Raw genomic sequence first — 19,418 nt, 5'->3', positions numbered from 1 at the left:
TCTTAAGAGTCCCCAGGGAGGCAAAACTGCCCCCGTTAAGAACCACTACCTTAAAGTAAGATGTTTGCTTTTAGTTTTGGTGGTCTCTGGGTGCCCTAAAAAAGCAGTGGAACGCTTTTTAGAGACAAGAGAAGAGAAAGGATTCAAAAGAGAGGGAGGGGGAAGATTTGCATCCTTCCAATGAGCTGGGAGGATGAGCTGTTTGGGAGGCTCACATATCCCCAAACGGAAAAGGGCTGGCAAAGCAACACTCTCTCAGCACGAAGGCAGTTTTTTTGTGGTGTTCCAAACCGGCCTTTATGATGAATATTTAACACAGTTATGTGCCAAGAGAATGCCACTCTCCCAGGCTGAGGCCACCAAGGCCCTGGTCTGACAGCCATCTGGACCATGCTTTCCCAGCAGGGCATCTGAGAAGCCTCAGGAAGGGGTCCTGAAGCAGATGAGAGTGGGGAGGACCCTCTCAGAGACACCAGGCAATGTCTCTCCAGCAACCATGTCCAATGCCTTTGTGGTATCAGCCTGGCCGGGTGGGGTGGAGAGCAAGGTGGGCAGCGAGCCTACCACCGCAAGAGTGGGCTGCCAAGAAGGGTCCGGCTGTAGACTGGCTCAGTGAGGACCGACGAAAGGGCTTCTCTGTCTCCTCACCCTCCCTCTGCTCTGGCTCTGGGCCCTCAGAGGATCCCCCTGTCCAAGGGGGTCCTCACCCCAGAGATTCAGTGTGTCACTCCAGGCAAGGAGAGGGCCCCTGACAGTGCCTGCTTCTCTCCGTGGCCCTGGCTGGCAAGCCCAGCCACATCCAGGAGGCAAGACAAGAGCAGGAAGAAAGCCCAGGGCGAAGCCCCAGAATCCTGACTTGGATATGGGGACCATTTTGGGGAGAGGCTCCTTCCGGGGGCCTGTGATCCTCCTTCTCCCTCCTCCTCAGAGCTACTTGCCCCAGGTTCTACCACAGCAGCTGTGGGGGAAAACACGAACTTCGGGATCAGACAGATCTGGGTTTGAATCCTAACACTGCCGCTTATTAGTCTGAGCCAAGTCACTTGGCTTCTCAGAGCCACAGCGGTTAAAGGAATGCCACTGGCCTAGGCCACAGTGAGGATTCACGGAGCCTGTCTGTGAGGTTCTCAGCCCCATGCCTGACATGTGGTATGTACTGGAATGATACTGTGATATTCGAGAAAGCTCACAGTCCCTGTCTCCGGAGGCTTCCTGCTGGCCCGTCACAGCCTCGGCTGGCTCTGGGGTCCATCTTCTCCTCCCTTACCCACCCTGGTGCCCCTGTCATGCGCTGTTCAGCACTCCTCTCCGTGCCAGAGCCCAGCTACTGCCTGGGGGACCCTCCTGCCACAGCTCTTGAAAGGTCTCTGCAGGCCTGGCTGCCCCTCATTCCTGCGTCCACAACCCTGCAGTGCATGGTGGCATGCTTGCCGGGCCTGCACGCTCTACCTCACCAAACCCCTGCCCCCCCCCCCCAGGCTGGCTCAGCTCCAAACCGCTCCAGAAAGCCTCTTCCCCCCAACCCCCCCGCCAGTCCACAGAGATGGCTGCCTCCTCTAAGCTCCTTCAGCACTGCCCCAAAAATATTCCATGGGCTGAGGCTTGTTTTTGTAGCCAGACCAAAGCTTCTAGAATAAGAGTCTGTCTGTCATACTAAGCATACACCAGGCACTCACTACTACATGCTGAATACAACTTTCCCTTATGTCTCAAAGCTCTCAAAACAGTTCCCCTTTAAGCTTTAAGGTAAGTGGCCTGGTACAGATGGGTAAACTGAGGCACAGGCAAATAAAGTCCATCAGGGGCCCACCAGCATGTCAGGAGGAGAGAGGAGGGAGCCGGGCCACCACCTGCAGCTGCATGAATATGTATAGCACATCCCCAGGGTAATGCAAAGGAAAAGTGAGAGGCTGGATGCCCTGAGAGTTGCCAGTGAGCAGGGCCTGATCAGATGGTTCGGAGTGTTTCACTAATGGCTTCGGCCCCTCCTCTGGGGTTAGCACAATGGGACCATACATCCCAGGAACCGGATCTCTCCCTGATCCTACCAGGCCAGCCCTGGTCCCGCAAATCAAGATCAGAAATGGTCGCAGGCTGGCTGGCAGGCACTCCAAGGGGACAGCACAGGGACCCCCTTTTTACTGGCTTCATAAAATCCCTCAGGAAATTAGTGTTTCAAGCATCCCAGCCAAATAAAGTTCCCACACAATGGATGGGCTGAGCTGCTGGTCCCCTGGGAGGAGACCTGCTTGGTCACGTATCCGCTCACCTCCATGGGCCGGAACTCTGCTTAGCTGCCCTCTGCACCTGGGAAATCAGGACCCCCACTGCTCACATACCCCCTGAGACGGCTGTGGGTCTGCACACAACAGCTCCTCAGCACGGTGAGCCTCCTTCCCGCAGAGGAACAGGCCCTGGGGGGGGGGGGGGGGGGGGGGAGAAGCTCTGCCTCAACTACCCCTTCTGTTCCCACATCCATAGGACAAGCCAGCAGTGAGCAGAAGCAGCAGCCTCAAGCAGCCTTCAGGAACCTCTGGAAGACATTTACTCTTCCCACCTACTTTCTGGTAGGTTGTAAGGAGAAGGAAAGTAGAACCAAGCCTATGGAAAGAGCAGTCTCCAAGGCAGGCCCTCAGGGCACAGTCTTTGGCGAGGATTAAGCAGAGGAGCTCCTGGCCAAGGCTCATGGGTCCCAGGTCATGAGAGCCTGAACTCTTCTCCAATAAACGTCCTCAATAAAGTTCAGGGGACATGGGGAGGGACGCCAGGGAAGGACTACTAGGCGACAGGCCTCCACATTGGGAACCTCAAGAGCTTGGTGGCACTTCCCACGCACTCGCCACCACCCTCCATACAGCTCCAGGTCGGAGGGATTGAACAAGACCCTCCTGAACAAATCACATCTCAGTCTGGGCAAGCCTTTGGAAAATGGTTCCAAAAGTATACTTTGCTCTACAGAAAACAATATCTGCTTATATGATTCATCAAAAGACCTCCACTACTTAGTTGCTTAGGATGGTCACATAGCCAGCACCCAGGGGTGTGTCCTGAGCGAGGCTGCTACCCTCCCGGCTCCAGGGACAGGGACGCAGCCTGTAAGTCAGACGGGCCGCCAAACTCCCCGCAGTCCACGGGACTGGCTCTCTACCTGGGACCCCGGCCAGGCCTCAAACTCCAAGAATAATTATAATGTGTGCTTTGATGGAAACTGCCTTGTCCACAGCATAGCTTTCGGCCTTATCTGAATCTGATTCCACGGAAGCTAGTTCACAACTGAGAGCTCGGCATATGACAGCAATGCACATTGTCCATGGATGCACAAATTCTGTCTTGTCCTCCACCCTGTGAGACAGCCAATTCTGCTCTCTGTTTGCACCTTCATTTCAAAATTCCTGATTATAAATGTTTCCATTCTTGGGGTTCTCTTTTGAAAGGGTTTTCACATTTGCCTGGTTCTCTCATTAATTGGTGAGTAAAGCAAAACCTTTAACACTTGCCTGTTTTTATTTCTGTATGAGAGTCATGATTTTACCTTTTCCTGAAAATTATCTTTTAGCAAACTGAAAGACTCTGGGACTAAATAAGGCCTGGCTCACAGGGTCACACTCCTGGGGTCTGCAGCCCCCAGTCTGGACCCAGGACCCAGGCTCCCAGCACTTGAGGGCTTCCTAAGGCCTCCCCTGCCCCCTGCCCTGCCCCACCACTCCCATTCTCCACCTGCTGGCTCCAGGGGCTAACCCTGCTCTCCCACTAATGGGATTAGTACTTGGCTTGTGTGGCCTTAGGTTAGGTTAGCAATCTCTGGAGTCTGGGTAGGTGGTCAGGTGCTCTGGGAGTTGGGTGTGTCCATATTCATAGTCATCCTCCCTCCGTGGTGGAGCCTTTGCTCCATGAGTCCCAAACCACAGGTTCCTTGAGGGACAGAAGAATTAATATCCAAACAAAGAGGTGGTGAGGGGGGAAACTTTCAGGCAGCCCTCCCCTCCCTGAGGCTCCTTGTAATTGGATCTGATTTCTTGCCCCCCTTTTCTTTACACCTGCATTGTGGACACAAATCTGCTGCCTTCTCGTTCCCTCTCGGTGGATGCCGGCTCCCTGCCTCTCTCCATATTTACCAATCACCTATCAGGGGACGGGCACTGTGCTATGTGCCCTTGGGGCTCAAAATATAATACATTATATGTTAAAAAAAAAAAAAAAGAAGATAGCAGGAGGGGAAGAATGAAGAGGGGGAAATCAGAGGGGGAGACAACCATGAGAGACTATGGACTCTGAGAAACAAACTGAGGGTTCTAGAGGGGAGGGGCATGGGGGGGGATGGGTTAGCCTGGTGATGGGTATTAAAGAGGGCATGTTCTGCATGGAGCACTGGGTGTTATACGCAAACAATGAATCATGGAACACTACATAAAAACTAATGATGTAATGTATGGTGATTAACATAACATAATAAGAAAAAAATAAAATAAAAAAAAAGTATAAGACAAATACCCCGTCTCAGGACCTCACCTTCAGGCGCTTAGACAAAGAAGCACTTATATACACACAGACAAGAGAGCTGTAAGAACAATGAAGGGAGGCAGGTTTTGTCACCCCACTGATTATCTTAAGCTGGTTATTCTTAAGAAACTGCAGACCTATGAGAAGCTCTGAAAACCCCAGTGGAAGCTACCCTTTTGTAGGAGACATTGACAGGTGTAAGGGAACTATCCATTTGTAAGGGTGTCTCCCTAGCCATACCAGAAGACGGGGATGATTCAAGCTCCGGAAACTCTTAATCAAGGAAGGCAATGATCTAAATCTACATAACAGCATTTCTGTCCTCAGTGAACACGAAAGGCCCACCTTCAGGGCCTGGGACTCCCCTCCCCCCCCATCCGCGGCAGATTGACAACTAGCTGGCCAGTCTTCCCAGCTTGAGATCAGGTACTTTCTGCAGATGAGGGGTCTCAGGGAGTCCCTGCAACTCCAAGGCCTGTGAGGCCCCAGGCCACACCTGCCTCGGACTCTGAATGCGTCCCAGCACTGAAGCCACTGTCCCTGGGGTTCCAGCTTGCCAGGGGCTGGCACCGATGCCTGGGGGCACCTCGGCACAGGCGTGGGCAGCGGACATCAGCCTCGGCCTGGAGCGGACGGCAGGCCAGCTCAGGCCCGCCTCACAGCTGGGCTGGGGAGCGAGCTGTACGTGCACCTGAAACACCAGGTCCGAGAGAAATCGGCTCTGCTCTAAGACTGGTGGTGCCCCACGCCCCCCACCCCACGCCCCGGGACGCGGGGCCACTCACGATGTTCATGAGGGTGAGGACGTAGTTCTGCACGTGCTCCTTGCCGTGGAAGCGCACCACCGAGTCGTCCACCACCAGCAGCACCTCGATGCTGTAGCTGCCCGCCTTCACGTGCCGCCGCTTCCGCTCCCCATCGCCCAGCTGCTCCCCCACCAGGCCCAGCAGGTTGGGGAGGTCGCCCAGGCCGAAGGCTGCCAACCAGGATGGGAAGAGAGACAGAGGTCAGACCCACAGGAGAGGCTATGGCTTGGACCCTGCCCACCAGCCCCCTCTGCCCCATCACGTGGGCTCTCTTCCTGCCTCTGGAAGCCAACTTAGCATGAGGGTTCATGCCACACCACTGAATTTGGAGGCACAAGCCCTTAGCTGGGCACCAGGCCATGGCTGAGTCTCTGAGGCGATGAACAGCAGAGAAGGGGTATCTTGCCGGAAGTCACGAGCCTAGATCCCAGTTCCCACTCAGCGCTATCTCCCCATGTGCTCTAGCCCGGCCCATTCACCCCTGCAAGCCTTCCCCTCCCCTCCTGTGACTCAGAGATGAACCATCCTTGATCTCTTATCCAGGAGCTGGCTATAAAAATCAAAGGTAGCAGTGGGTGGAAACCTCTCCCTAAAGGGAAAAAATCATGGTGTTACTGCAGTCCTATGCAGGAACCCCTGGAGTATGTCCCCCCCAAATCCCTCCCCATCACTGCCAGCAACCCAATGTCACCATCACCGCTTTGCCTTTTTGGCAAAATGCAAAAATACTTATTTAACTAGGATTCATGAACTTGTATGACGTAATCTAGGAGTTGTCAAACTTTTTCTGTAGGGGACCAGATAGTATTTTTAGCTTTGTGAGTCATATAGTGTCTGTCTCGGTGATTCAATTTGGCATACAAGTGGCCATCGACAATATATAAGCAACAAGTATGTCCATCTCAGTAAAACTTAAAATCCAAAAACACGTGGCGGCCTTAGTTTGCTGACCCCCAATCTAATCGAATCCAATCCAATCCTTACAACTCTCAGGTTCCTGTCCCCAATATACAGGTCAACAAACTGAGGTCCAGAGTAGCTTGTCCAGGTCTGTCCAAATCAAGGGAGCAGGCTTGGAAACATCACCATCGGTGCTGCTCCCGAGAAAGGTAGCCCCCAAAGCAGTTATCAGTCATCTACACCCTAGTCTGAAAAGACTGGAGCAACATTTGTTGGGGCAGTGGAGTTAAGGGTTTCTGAGGACACTGTGGGAAAAACGAATGAAGGGGAGCAAAATTTGCCACCCTAAAATATGTCTCTGTGGCACAAGGATTATTTTAGACTAATTTTTAAGAAATGGCAGACACAGGAAAAGCTCTAGAAATTGCGTAGGAGTGAGCCTTTTGTAAGAGACGTTTTCATGTAGAAGGAAAATCTCCATTTGTAAGGGTGTCTCCCTGTCTGTACCAGGAAAAGGAGGATGACTCTAAATCTCGGGAAATTCTTATCAATAAAGAAGGAAATGACTTAAATCCACATAACCTTCCCCTTGTTTACTGTGCTTTTCTTGGTAACCTCCCATAACTCACTCCTCCTCCCCACCCACCAACATCGTCTTTTGTCTTTAGCTGGAGATGTTAAGGTGGTGGCTTGGACCATTTGAGGGAGTTACTCAGTTTCCCTGGGCCTCTTCCACATATACAGGAGGTATCCATGTAGTTCAACTTCTGTTTATTTTATTCTTGCTAATCGTTTATTACAGGGTGCCTCAGCCAAGAACCTAGAAGAGTAAAGGGGAAATTATTCTTCCTCCCCCACACTAAGAAAGCAGGATAGGAGCCTGGGGGTCTCTTGAGAAGGCTTCAAGCCTTAACATTTCATGATTTCCCCACCATCCTACCCTGAAGTTCTGATACTTGAACCACTGATTTCTAAGAATATCCAGTTATGCAAGAATCTCCCAGAGTGGGACAGGAGCTAAGGACAGGAAAATGCCACCAAAGCATGCCCAGTGTGTATCAAGGGGTATGGCCGCAGGAGGGGCGCAAACTTATTAGGTGGGTGTGTGATGAAGGTCCCCTGCCTTTCAGCCCACTGCCTGCCCCAGATGACAGAGAAGGAACCAGAAGGTAATAGTATGATAACTTCAAGGCCTACAGGAAGACTGACTAGGGAAGGCTACCACACCAGAGCCCCAAACCAGAACTGGGGAGTTGACAGAAGCTTCTGGAGGAGGGGACGTCTAAGCTGGGCCAGACAGGGAACAGGAGACAACCTGCTGGAACACGGGGAACAGAGGGTCCCGAGCAGAGGGAAGTACACCGGCAAAATCCACTGTGAGCAAGTGTAGGGTGACATCAGCCACAGTGTGGGTGACCCTCATGGAGGGTTCCACGGGTACCTCAGCAGAGACCCAAGTTCTGCCTCTCAGCTCTATCGACATGGATCCTTCAGGAACTAAAATCTGAGGACAGGGCAACAGGGAACCATGGGACTCTGCTACTGTCTCTTTTTATCATCCCTTCAGTTAGTGGCCTGCAAGCACCAAGGAAGGAAAGCACTAGACTAAAGGGTTGGAAAAACGTGTGCCCACTGGCCCACTTGGGAAAGCAGAAACGTGTGGCCAGCCCTCGGAGTGATGCACAGGCTGGTGACCGTGGCTCAGGCCACCGTCACCCTCGCTCAACCTGGCGCCCGAGCCCAATGGTGAGTACAGCAGCCCAGAGACAAATGCCTGGGAGAGAGGAGGGGAGGAGAGGGGGCAAGCATTCTCTCCATGGAGCAGGGAGACTAAATGACAGTCACTCCCAACACATGAGCAGGGCCCGAAGGTTTACCAACTGCAAGTGAAATGTGCAGCTTGACCCCTTAGAGCTCTCCCAGCCAGGTCTGTCAAAGGGAGGCTCAGAGAGGTTGCCTGACTCATCCCAGGTCACACAGCAGGTTAATGGCCAAAGCCCAGAATGCAAACCCAGGGCTCCCTCCCAGGGCCCACCCAGATTTTCCTCTCGGCAAAAAGAACAAGGGGCCGTGGGGAGGGCCTGCTGACATCACCACCACAGGCCCTGGAGAGGGGCCACCCACACCCTCTTGCATCTCTCATCCTTTGGGCCATAGGTAACCTTCCGAGTGGGGAGGGTGGGGGCAGTAGGCCCCTGGGAGCCTTTCCAAGAGCCCACCCAAGAAGCCCCATGAGAATGCGCAATGGTGCAGCTGCTTTGACAAGCAGTTTGGCAGTCGCCCAAAAAGTTAAATACAGTGTTACCACAGGACCCAGCAATTCCACTCCGAGTCCTATACCCAAAAGAATTGAAAACATACATGCACACAAAACCTCATACACGAACGTTCACAGCGGCATTATCATCATAACCAGAAAATGGAAACAACCCAAATGTCCATCAACAGATGAAGAGATAAACAAAATGTGGTCTGTTCATGCAACTGCAATATCACCCTGCCGTGCACAGGAATGAGGGACTGACACGTGCTACACACGGATGGACCTCACAGGCTAAGCGACAGAAGCCAGTCACAAAAGGCCACACGTTGCGTGATTCCCTTTACACGAGATGTCCAGAATAGGCACAGAGAGAGAAGGTGGATGAGTGGCTGCCCGGGGGTTGCGGCGGGGGGAAAGGGGAGAGGTCATTAATTCATGGGTACAGGGCTCTTTATGGGAGTGACAGAAATGTTCTGGAATCAGATAGTGGTGATGGTTGCACAACATTGTAAACACAGTAAAAACCCATTGAACCGTATACTTGGAAATCATTAAAATGGTGGATTTTATCTCAAGTTAAAATAAGCAGCAGCCCAGAGCCCAGCCTGGCTGGCTGCCCCTGAAGGGACAAGCTGCCCTCACGTCCGACGGCCCTGGCCCCCAGCCAGAGAGCTGGAACTCTGGCCACAGGGGCATATGGCCCCGTGGCATCCCATTCCCTCCACAGGTGGGGACCGTAGGGTGGGAAGGGGTTATAGAGAGCAGGGCCGTGGGGTGAGGAGAGAGAGGGCAGCATTCAGAGCATGGCAGTGTCCAGGGCACAGCCCCTGAGGCCAAGCAGGGTCCACAGGGCAGTCCCTGAGGGGCTAGGAGGGGGCCAGCCACACCTGGAGGTCCAGCCAGGGGAATTTCTACCTCTAGACTCCAAAGTGTAGTGTGTTACACATGAGTGGGTGAGTCTGTGGGTACACGCATGTCCTCTTCAGGAAGCAGTCATCAAGACCATACCCTGAGTGCCAGGAAGAGTCCCCTCCACCCCCAAATTCATCGGTGCATGTCAGATACTTCTACCATGGAGCCCTGGGGGCTGAAGCCCCTCCACAGGCCACAGCTCAGCTAGAAAATCAATCTGATGGGTCTTCTGATGCCTCCTCTCCTTGCTTGACAAAAGCCATACCCGGTGGGGTAGCAGAGCTCATGTGAAGGAACAAAGATCATGAAGACATGATATCTGTCCTCCAGGAAGGCCCCCAGCCTATCTGGGACAAGAAGACGGTCCCAGGAGAAATCCAGAGGGCTTAGGAATCCAGGAGAGGGGACCCCTGAGCTGGGCTGACACTTGGGCAGCATGGGGCATGGGGGCAGACAGAGATGGAGGAAGGTGCTCAGGCTGAGGCAGATTGCTCAAAAGCCCATTTATTGGCAGCTAAGCAGGCTCTGACTGCCTGGCCTCGGCCTCTGAGGCATTTCTTTGGGTGCTAAGAGGTAAACCCACAGATGTGAGGTGAAACCTTTCGACTTAATCGAGAATGATAAATGAAGACAGGCACACACAGAAATGCTATTATACTCTCTGGGCTCAGACCCACCAGTGGTCTTAAAATAACAGTGTCACAGGTTTCCAAGAAAGCCTTCCACTGCCGCTAGTCTAAGGAGGGACACAGGTGGGCCCGGGTCATGGCATCACCCACAGGCCCAGGACTCCCCTAATGATGGGGAGCCCCACCAGCCTTCCTGGGCCTGAGTGCCAACCCTGTTGAGCTCAGCGGTCTGGGCTTCCCAGCCACTGACCGTGATGGTAAGCAATGTGGTTGGTTCCAGGCCCACGGCTGTGGGTCTCCCCCAAACGGGAGATTTATGGTCTTTTGTTCAGAACTGGCTTTAGATAAAATGGAGCCCAACGAAACTTGTCTTTCTTCCCAGCCACAGTGGAGGGCATGGTGCTGTCCCAGGCTGCCCCTGAAATCTACCCCAGTCCCCCACCCCCATTCTAGGCCTGCAGAGCCCTCCACCACCCAGCTCGGCCTCTCCTGTGAGCCACACTGGGAGGGCAGCCAGAGCTTCAAAGGAGGCATTGTATGTGGGGACAACTGGTTTCCAGCATTCCTTCCCGCTCTGCCGCACCCCACCAGGGCCCTGGCAGGAGGGTGCAGTCCATTCACGGCCAGATTCCACCCAAGGCCTCCTCATGTCCTCTTGGCCAAAGGGGCTTCATGACCAAGCTAAGTGGGACAGTGCATCTGGCTATGGGCCCGGGACCAGCACACGCTGCATCCCCCGCGTCGGTCACAAAAGCACGCGTCCTGAGTACGTGCGGGCTGCCGAGCAGATTGCCGGGCTGCTCTCAGGGGCTCTCGCCCTAACCTGGCAGTAGTCACCCTAATAACAATACTGGAATAAGAGCAATCATTTATCAAACGCCTGCTATGTGCCAAGCTCCACGCTGGGATTTTTATATACACCATTGCGAATACACGCAACCTGAGAGAGCCACAATCACCCCCACTTTACAGATTAGAAAATGAGGTTCAGAGATGTTAAGCAACTTGGTTAGGTTAGCTGACAGTGTTGGATGTAGGATTTAAAAATGGTCTGTTGGAGGGGCGCCTGGGTGGCTCAGATGGTTAAGCGTCTGCCTTCGGCTCAGGTCATGATCCCGGGGTCCTGGGATCGAGTCCCACATCGGGCACCCGGCTCAGCGGGGAGCCTGCTTCTCCCTCTGACCCTCTCCCCTCTCATGCTGTTTCTCTCTCGCTTGCTCTCTAAAAGATAAATAAAATCTTTAAAAAAATAAAAAATAAAAAAATAAAAATAAAAAAAATAAAAATGGTCTGTTGGACACAAAGCTGACCCTGATGCCCTGATACCTGGCAGTCCCCCCTCTACGAGTGCCCTAAGACCTTCCTTCCTGTGGCTCCCAAGGGCTGAGTTGATTTTCAGGGGGGAAGAGCCAACTGCAGCCATTGCACCTTCCGCTAGGCAGGGAAGTCACCTTCCGAAGCGATGTAGAGCCATGCAGAGACCTCTGGAGTCCCTAGGGCCACAGTTCAGGGGGCTCGAGTCGCTCACCTGGCCCCCCAACTCCAGCCAGCTGTAGTAGCCCCTAAAACCCACTGGGGTTTCTCTGCTGGTATACATGCTCCAGCCCCACTTTACAGATGAGAAGACTGAGGCCAGGGCTCGAGAGGTTAAGGTCAGAAGTGACCTAAAAACACCACAGGTCCAGGCAGAGGTGGAGCTCAGGGATCTGCCCAGTGCCTACCTTCATTGTGAAGGTCCCCGCCGGGCTGGGCCCCCTCCTGCCGGACGGCCTCCCGCCGGTACAGCACGTGTGTCCTCCCACGGGCCTCCTGCTTCTGCTGCCCCCACTCCAGGGGCTCTATGAAGTAGTCGCTGCTGTCCGTGCGGATGAGGCCCGCCTGAACCAGGCCCACAGCAAGCCGAAGGAGCAAAGGGGGAGAGAGAAGAAGTGTAAATACACAGCACAGAACAGGTGAGCATCTGTGAATGCAAATGTGTGTGACTACCCGCGGGCAGACCCTTCCTCGGGGGCAGGGAGGTGGGAACGGGTGGGAAGACGCTGAGCAAGGGGGGGGCCATGCCCATTTAAAGCAAAGCAGATCCACTTTTCCTGTGCTGTGCACTCACGGGGTTCCACATAACATTTCATTTAAACCAAGGGTTCCAGCACTTCGAGGGGGGAGGGGGACGCTGGAAAGGCTTTGCCATAAATACATCCCCCTTCCCCCCCCCCCCCCCACAGAGCACAGAATTCCAACCCCAAAGCACCATCCTGAAGATCTGCCTTTACCTACAGGGCAGACAAGGAGGGAAATGCCCACTGGTAAAGGTTAATTATCCCTCACATGGGTGCTGGTTCCCCACTCCAAGACAAAGGGCTATTATTGCAGATTTAAAGCATGTGTGCATCTACACCAGGGATAGCAGCTAACGTTCACTGACAACGAAAGAGCCAGAGTAGGGCACAGGAATACGTGCTCTGTTTTTAATCTAATTTTTCGCCTGCATCAAAATATGTCTGTAAAAATAATCAGGTGTTGGCCTTGGAAATAAAAACATTAAAAATATAACCTTGGCCAAGTCCGGCAAGTGTGTTATTAGCCCCCAGTGAAGGCAATAATCACAGGGGCCAACGAGACACACAACTCGATGTGTTGAGCTGCGCAAGCTCACACCCTCCCCCCACCGGCACCAGGCCTAGAAAGCAGTCAGACCAGCCCACCCACCACAGGGCCTGGAAAATAGTAGGCAGTCCTGAAGAAATACATATATTTGTTGAATTCCTTCACTCATTCAACAAGTACCTACTGAGTGCCTACTGAATACCAGCACCGCTCCAGACACTGCGAATGCAGCCGTGAACACCAGGCGGCGCATGAAGGAACCATTCTTACCAATCTATCAGACCTTCTCCACTTGAATAGGAGCCCCCTCCTTTTAAAGCAGCCGTGACTTTACGCAACCAAACACCACTAGTTTCCCCACCGCAGCCTGTTTTGAGACGAGGTCCTCTAAGACCTACTGAGCACGGGGTCGGCCGCCACCAATCCTCTTCCCGCCAAAGCTACTGCAACTCCTCAAATTCTGGCATTGCCTGCCCCATATGGCCACCAGATCTCAGGGCCTCACATGAGGGATGCAGGCTCTGGAATGATCCGCACGGCATCGGGCTGGACTGCAAGGCCCTGCTGTCCAGTTCACCCCTCCTGTCCACAATCGTGGACCTTTCAAGATTGCCATGCCTACCCAGTCTGAAGCTTCAATACCTCTACCTCCCTACTCAGGGGAGGTCTTCACTTTTGTTTGGATGCCTCTAGCAACAGAGAGCTCCCTCCTTCAAGATCTAACCTATTCTGTGCAGGGACACTGGTCAGGTTTTAGTGAGCTGAAACACACTTCCCTACAACTCTACTCTTTGTGAACAGTCCTCTTATCACTGCTAGTAACAACGCTATCTGCCACTTATATTTACATATATTATTTCATCTTTACAACAGCCTTATAAGATAGATGCAAATACTAGACCCATTTCACAGATAAGGAAACAGGCTCCGAATGGTTAAGAAACTTGCCCAGTGGGCGCCTGGGTGGCTCAGTTGGTTAAGCGACTGCCTTCGGCTCAGGTCATGATCCTGGAGTCCCGGGATCGAGTCCCGCATCGGGCTCCCTGCTCGGCAGGGAGTCTGCTTCTCCCTCTGACCCTCCTCCCGCTCATGCTCTCTGTCTCTCATTCTCTCTGTCTCAAATAAATAAATAAAATCTTAAAAAAAAAAAGAAACTTGCCCAGTCACCCAGCAAGTAAGTGACAGCACAGGCCTCTCCCCAGGGAAGAGTTAGCAAACCCCTATTTCCCTATCCCGGTTAACTGGGGAGGGCAAAGACCCAAGCCCTGTAATATACAACCTGGGAAATCAGTTTCAAACCTCTTTGTGACTGTGGATTCCACCTTGATCCCACTGCGGGTCAAGGACAGAATTTGCCAGCAATGTTCCTGGTCCATTTTGGGCATTGCGTCTGGCCTCGATAGGCAGTTCTTGTCCAGGCTGGGTGTCCCCTCAGCCTCTGAGGCCCTCCTCCTGGAGAGGGGATGGGTGGGCAAGGTCAGCCACCAGATCAGGAGGTAGACTGGGCAGGTCCCTCCCCCATGGCCCTCGGATTCCCCATCTGCACCGTGAGAGGGTTAGCGGACTATCTCCAGCTCTGCCCTGCCAAGAAACCAGGCACCATTTGGAGTAGACAGACTGGCAACGGGAATGTTCTGGCTCTCTGCCTCCCTGCCAAATTACTCCCGTCTCTCAATTTATGAGATGTTTATATTTCTGAAAAGTGGTGGCTAATTTTAAAGAACTCAAATCAAATCAAATTTCTGTATAAGACATCAAGAAAAGGCAGAACATAAGTTGCTGGAAAATAAATGTTGGCCCTATCTGTTTTCCCCCAGACCTTCTTCTCGTGGAAACAGCAACTCAGTGGAGATAGATATTAGAAAGGTCCTTCGTGCAACACAAACAACAGCAAACAGCTGGTTATATCCAGTTGAGCCACATATTATGCAGGCCCTCAGGCCATTTCTCCAAATGGACTCTCTCCAAGGCGCAGGCCTGGCCACCAGCAGCCTGGCTCTGGACCCCTTTCCTACAGCTGCTACTGAGGGGCCTTTCCTGGGAGATGAGTGGCTGAGGGGGACCTGTTTGACATCTCCAATATGGACGGTGACATCATGTCAGTTGCAAAGGTAATGCCTTCTGCTGTGTCTTCATCCAGAGGCCTCCAGGCCATACTATCCCAGATTTTTCAGCCCAGCTTCCCTGCAGGAGAAGCCCCCAGGTCCAGAGGGTAAGCCCGGGGCGCCTGAAGGAGACGGGCCATGTGGTGATGGGGGAGGTAGGCACTGGCTTATCCTTGTCTCCTGCCGTAGGTCATAATTGAGCAAGTTCAGCAGATCACTGGTAGCTGTCTGCCATCAGGATGAGGTCCCTCATATCTTAGCAGATAACTGAAGCCACGTTATTTTAGAATTAGTATGTATGTGTACATGTGTATATTTAAACGTGTTTATTCTGCAGTTGCACGTACTTGCACATAAACCGTGAGGCAAGGGTAGAATAAGCCAACACTTCTCCTGGAAGAGACCCCCAAAGACTGAAATATGGGTCCCGTGGGGGTGCCGAAGTCTGGGCTGAGACAGGAAAGCACTCCATCTGTGCGAGGTCAAGTGCAGAGACAGAGAGCAGGGACAGAGCCTGGGGTCCAGGCACAGGTGGGTGGCTGAGTGCTGAAAGGACAGCCACACGCCCTCCTTCTAGCAAAGCGTAATCCAGAGGCCCCTTGCTGTGCCCTCAGATTCATTAACCTTTGCAGAATGCCCAGGAGGACCTATTTCAAGATGGCAGATCCAGTGAAGCCAGGTGAAGGGTAAGCCAGGTCCCCTCCTTCTTCTCCTTCCAAGATGAGCTTATGTGGGGCCTCCCCAGAGGAGAAAGAAGTAGAGCAGACCTCCAACCCAACCAACCATCCCGCCACCTCCCAAGGAGAGCACATTCTTGGGCCCAAACTTGTTCTGGAAATTCCATTACCAAGGTTTTACTGCCACCTGTGCTGTCTCACGTTCTAGGCGTCCAGCAAATCCAGCTTAAAACCGTTCCACTGTAGGAAATGAAAGAAAGCCGAGCAAGGGGAGGCTGGGGTGATGCACACAACTGGGATTGGCAAGAGAACCTGAAATGGCTTCCCTCGGGTCCACCCCCAGCCCAGCCACCTGCTTCTAGCCCTGGCCTAGATGGTGTCTCTGGCTGGAACTCAGAGACCCCCACTGCAGGTGTCCGCTTCCCTCCCACCACCGTCCTGCTCACCCAACCGCCACACTCTGTCTCCAGCTGTTACCAAGCGTCATCAAGACTGCCAGTGCGTGACCTCACTGCTTCATCACTGTCCATACCCCACCACCACCACTGCCCACGCCCGCCAAGTCCTCACCTCCCTTCCTACCAACTGGACTTCTCAGTCTAGATGCATAAGAATTCTGTGAATACCCACAGCTCTGTCCCTGCCTTTTCCTCCTTCCCACTGTCCCAGAAAAGCCTCCGCCCTGGTTCAACCCACCCAGTCAACCTCTCCAGGTCTGCATACCAACGCAGAGCTGGTCTCACTTGGAATCAGCGGCCCCAACTCTCATGTGAGCACGATGCTGGCTGGTGATTCTGCTGCATCTCCCTGTTATGTCTGCATCCCAGCTCTCCCGATGGCTGAGACTCCTAACACTGTCCCCACCTCCTCCTCTCTTGTTTTCAAGGAGAAAACAGGCACCATTAGGCGGGCTCTCCCCTGCCCTGCCACCATCCTATGAACTCCCCCCGCTGTGCCCGTCCTCACCTCCCGCTCCCCTCCCTCTCCCCCTCCAGAACTCAGCTCCTGTAATTAGTGCCCCTCCTTCCGGCATCACCACGCTCACCCTCTCTTCGATCATTCTTGCTGGCACGCTCATGCCCTCAGGGATCCCCCACCTGGGAAACTACCCCCACCCCAGCCCTGGCAGGCTACTGCCAGAGTCTCTGCCCCCCTCCACACTGGACACGGCCAGAGGGAAGGTAAAGTGATGCAGCCACTCTGGACAACAGTCTAGCAGCTCCACAAAATACTAAATGGTGACCATAGGACCCCACAATTCCACTTCTTGGTACACGCCCCAGAGAAATGACGACCAATGTCCACACAAAAACTTGCACACGGACACTCACTGCAGCCCTACTCCCGGTGACCAAGAAGGAGAAACCACCCACATGCCCACCAACAGATGAATGGATGAATAAAAAAAACCAGACGCCTGGGTGGCTCAGTTGGTTAAGCGACTGCCTTTGGCTCAGGTCATGATCCTGGAGTCCCAGGATCCAGTCCCGCTCCCTGCTCAAGGGGAGTCTGCTTCTCCCTCTGACCCTCCCCCCTCTCATGTGCTCTCTCTCTCTCATTCTCTCTCTCAAATAAATAAAATCTTTAAAAAAAAAAACAAACCCAAAACGAAGAACTGATGCATGCTAAAACACACATGAATCTTGAAAACATCCTGCCAAGTGAAAGAAGCCAGTCACAAAAGGCCATATAGGATACAATCCCATCCATAGGAAATATCCAGAATGGAGAAGTCTATAGACACAGAAAGATGAGTGGTTGCCAAGGGCTGGGGTAATGGATTGGGGGGTCGGGGGGGGGCGGTGCACAAAAGGGCACAGGGCTTCTTTCTGAGATAGTGAAAATATCCTCAAATTGAATGTGGTGATAATTACCCAACTCTACGCATATCACAAAAATTCGGCGCACTGCACACTAAATTAGGTGAACTGCGTGCTACGTGAACTGTATCTCAACAAAGCCGTTTAAAAAAAAAGCATGACACACATGTACGGAAATGAGAGATGACCCACATGCGTGCAAACAGGGCCACGCGCGCACGGCGAGGCCACACGACGCGACGGCGCCCGCACGCGCGCCGGCCGACAGCAGACACATAGGCACGGAGACAACACGCGCGCTCAGACGGCACTCGTGCCCGAGCCGCGCGGGCCGCCCGTGACCGCGGAAGCGTGAGTCAGCACGGCTGGGACGAAGGCCCGCGGACGCTGCGATGCCGTGTAATTCAAACCTGCTGTGGAAGCCCCAGGCCGCGGGAGCTCGCGGCAGGCTGCGCCGCCAAGGCCTGGGCCCCCGCCAAGGCAAGTCTGAGCGCGGATTCTTCCCGAGCAGCCGCTCCGGGGACAGGCGGGAGGAAGGAGCCCCGGAGGCTGCGGAGAGCTGCCCGGCTCGTCCTCAGCTGGCGTGCCCTGTCCTGCCCGCCCCACACGGGCCGAAGGAGAACTCCCAGAACAGGCTGGAGTCTCGGAAGAAGCCCCGACCGCCCCCACCAGCTGGAGGTAGTTATCTGGGATGACGGCTGCTCGCCCCCTTCCCAGGGCCATGACCTCTGCAGGCCCCACACCCTGGGAAGTGCTGGGTGAAAGGTTCCCAGTGCATCTGCAGCAGGAATCCCTCTCGGGGGAGAAGCGCCGTGGTAGGTATGGTGGGTAAATGCAGCGAGCCGCGAGCCAGCATCCCTGGGTGCTGTCACTCTCGCACCGTGTCGTCCTGGACAAGTTACTCCGACATCCCTGTGTCTCCGGATTTTACCTGCACCGATCCTTGGGCCTGCTCTGAGGAATGTACACAGAGCGGCTGGAATGGTCCAGGCACACAGCGAGGACAGTGCCCGTGTTCCCATTTGCTGCCAGGGTTACCATCACCCTCGTTCACGGTGTGCCTGGGAGTCCCCGTGGCTCAGGAAGGGCGCCTGTGGCTTCAGTGCTGGGAGCAGCATCCTAGAACCACAGGGTGGTGAGCCTCTAACTCCTGGTTCCACCGAGACCTGGCTTTGCCTCCTCGCTCAGATCCCTGCCCGTACACGGGACGAAATCCCTGAGGGAAAAGATACCATGGGTTGAGGATCCTTAAGGGAGAAAGTCCTTGCCAAGAAGAAGAGGCTGCACCGGGTCAGGGTAATTTTAAAGATGACAAAGGACACACCAAAGGTTCGTGGGAACGCACCCAGCTGCTAGGGAGCTCTGTGGGGCGAAACCGTAGCAACTTCCTTCTCTTTAAACTTTGAGGTGTTTTCTGACTTTCCTACGATTGCCCATCTGAAAAGGAAAGTCGATTCTGCACAGAATGCCCGCCTACTGCAACGAGCGAGGCATCATTATTTTAAGAGGCGTTTTAAACAAAGGTCAAAAGAGGGAAGCCAACCCCATGAAGCCCTCCTTTTCTGTCCCCCAACTTCCCAGCAAGTGGTGTAGAGGCTGCACCTGGGAGCAGGCCCTCCCCAAGCCTCAGAGTCCCCATGTGAAACCAAAGGGTTCCTGGCAGGATGGACTGAAGTCGTGACGCACAAAGGCCCTTCCCGAGGCACGGCCCACGGCAGGGCGGCAGGCTCTTCCGTTCCGTCCTTCTCTGGCCTGGCTCTCCCGGCACCCCCGACCTGACGCCAACTTTTCCATCAAACAGTAGACTTTTCCAGGAGGCCACAGCAGTGGGTGTCACTGCTAGATGCCCATTCAGGTCGCCAGGGGCATTTGCAGAATTACTGGCGCCAAGCCCACACCCCAGGCCAACGGATCAAATCTCAGCAGGTGCGGCCCGGGCATCAAGAGGTTCTCTGAGCCGCCCAGATAATTCTCCTGTGCCGCCGGGGCTGGGAACCACTGATTTGGACTCCGGAAGTTTCTCGACAATGGAATGTTGAAGGGTCATCGGAGTTCCACAGAGTAGTATCAGCTGCGGTCGTTCGACCAGAATCTGTTTGTCATAATGCAGGAAATGGGCAAGACAGGGAAGGAGAGGACAATGAGAACGGGCCCTGAACGAGGGGGAGGGTGCTGGGCAGGCTGCATTTCTGCACACCTCTT

General features: G+C 53.8%; 1 protein-coding gene across 1 annotated transcript in view; it reads right to left on the bottom strand.

Moving 5' to 3' along the window:
- Positions 1-19,418, bottom strand: part of LOC118018583 (A disintegrin and metalloproteinase with thrombospondin motifs 14-like) — a gene marked incomplete at its 5' end in the record, with an annotated part of 71,415 nt that overhangs the window by 38,853 nt on the left and 13,144 nt on the right. The window contains 2 exons of the mRNA XM_035017204.1: positions 5,286-5,476; positions 11,732-11,888. Of these exons, the coding sequence (XP_034873095.1) occupies positions 5,286-5,476; positions 11,732-11,888 (348 nt within the window). The remainder of the gene's footprint in view (positions 1-5,285; positions 5,477-11,731; positions 11,889-19,418) is intronic.

The sequence above is a fragment of the Mirounga leonina genome, unplaced genomic scaffold (genome assembly GCF_011800145.1).
Source record: "Mirounga leonina isolate KUSES-001 unplaced genomic scaffold, KU_Mleo_1.0 Mir_107, whole genome shotgun sequence".
Lineage (NCBI taxonomy): Eukaryota > Metazoa > Chordata > Mammalia > Carnivora > Phocidae > Mirounga > Mirounga leonina.
The sequence above is the reverse complement of the archived record's forward strand: the minus strand, read 5'-3'. Positions and strand labels throughout refer to the sequence as shown.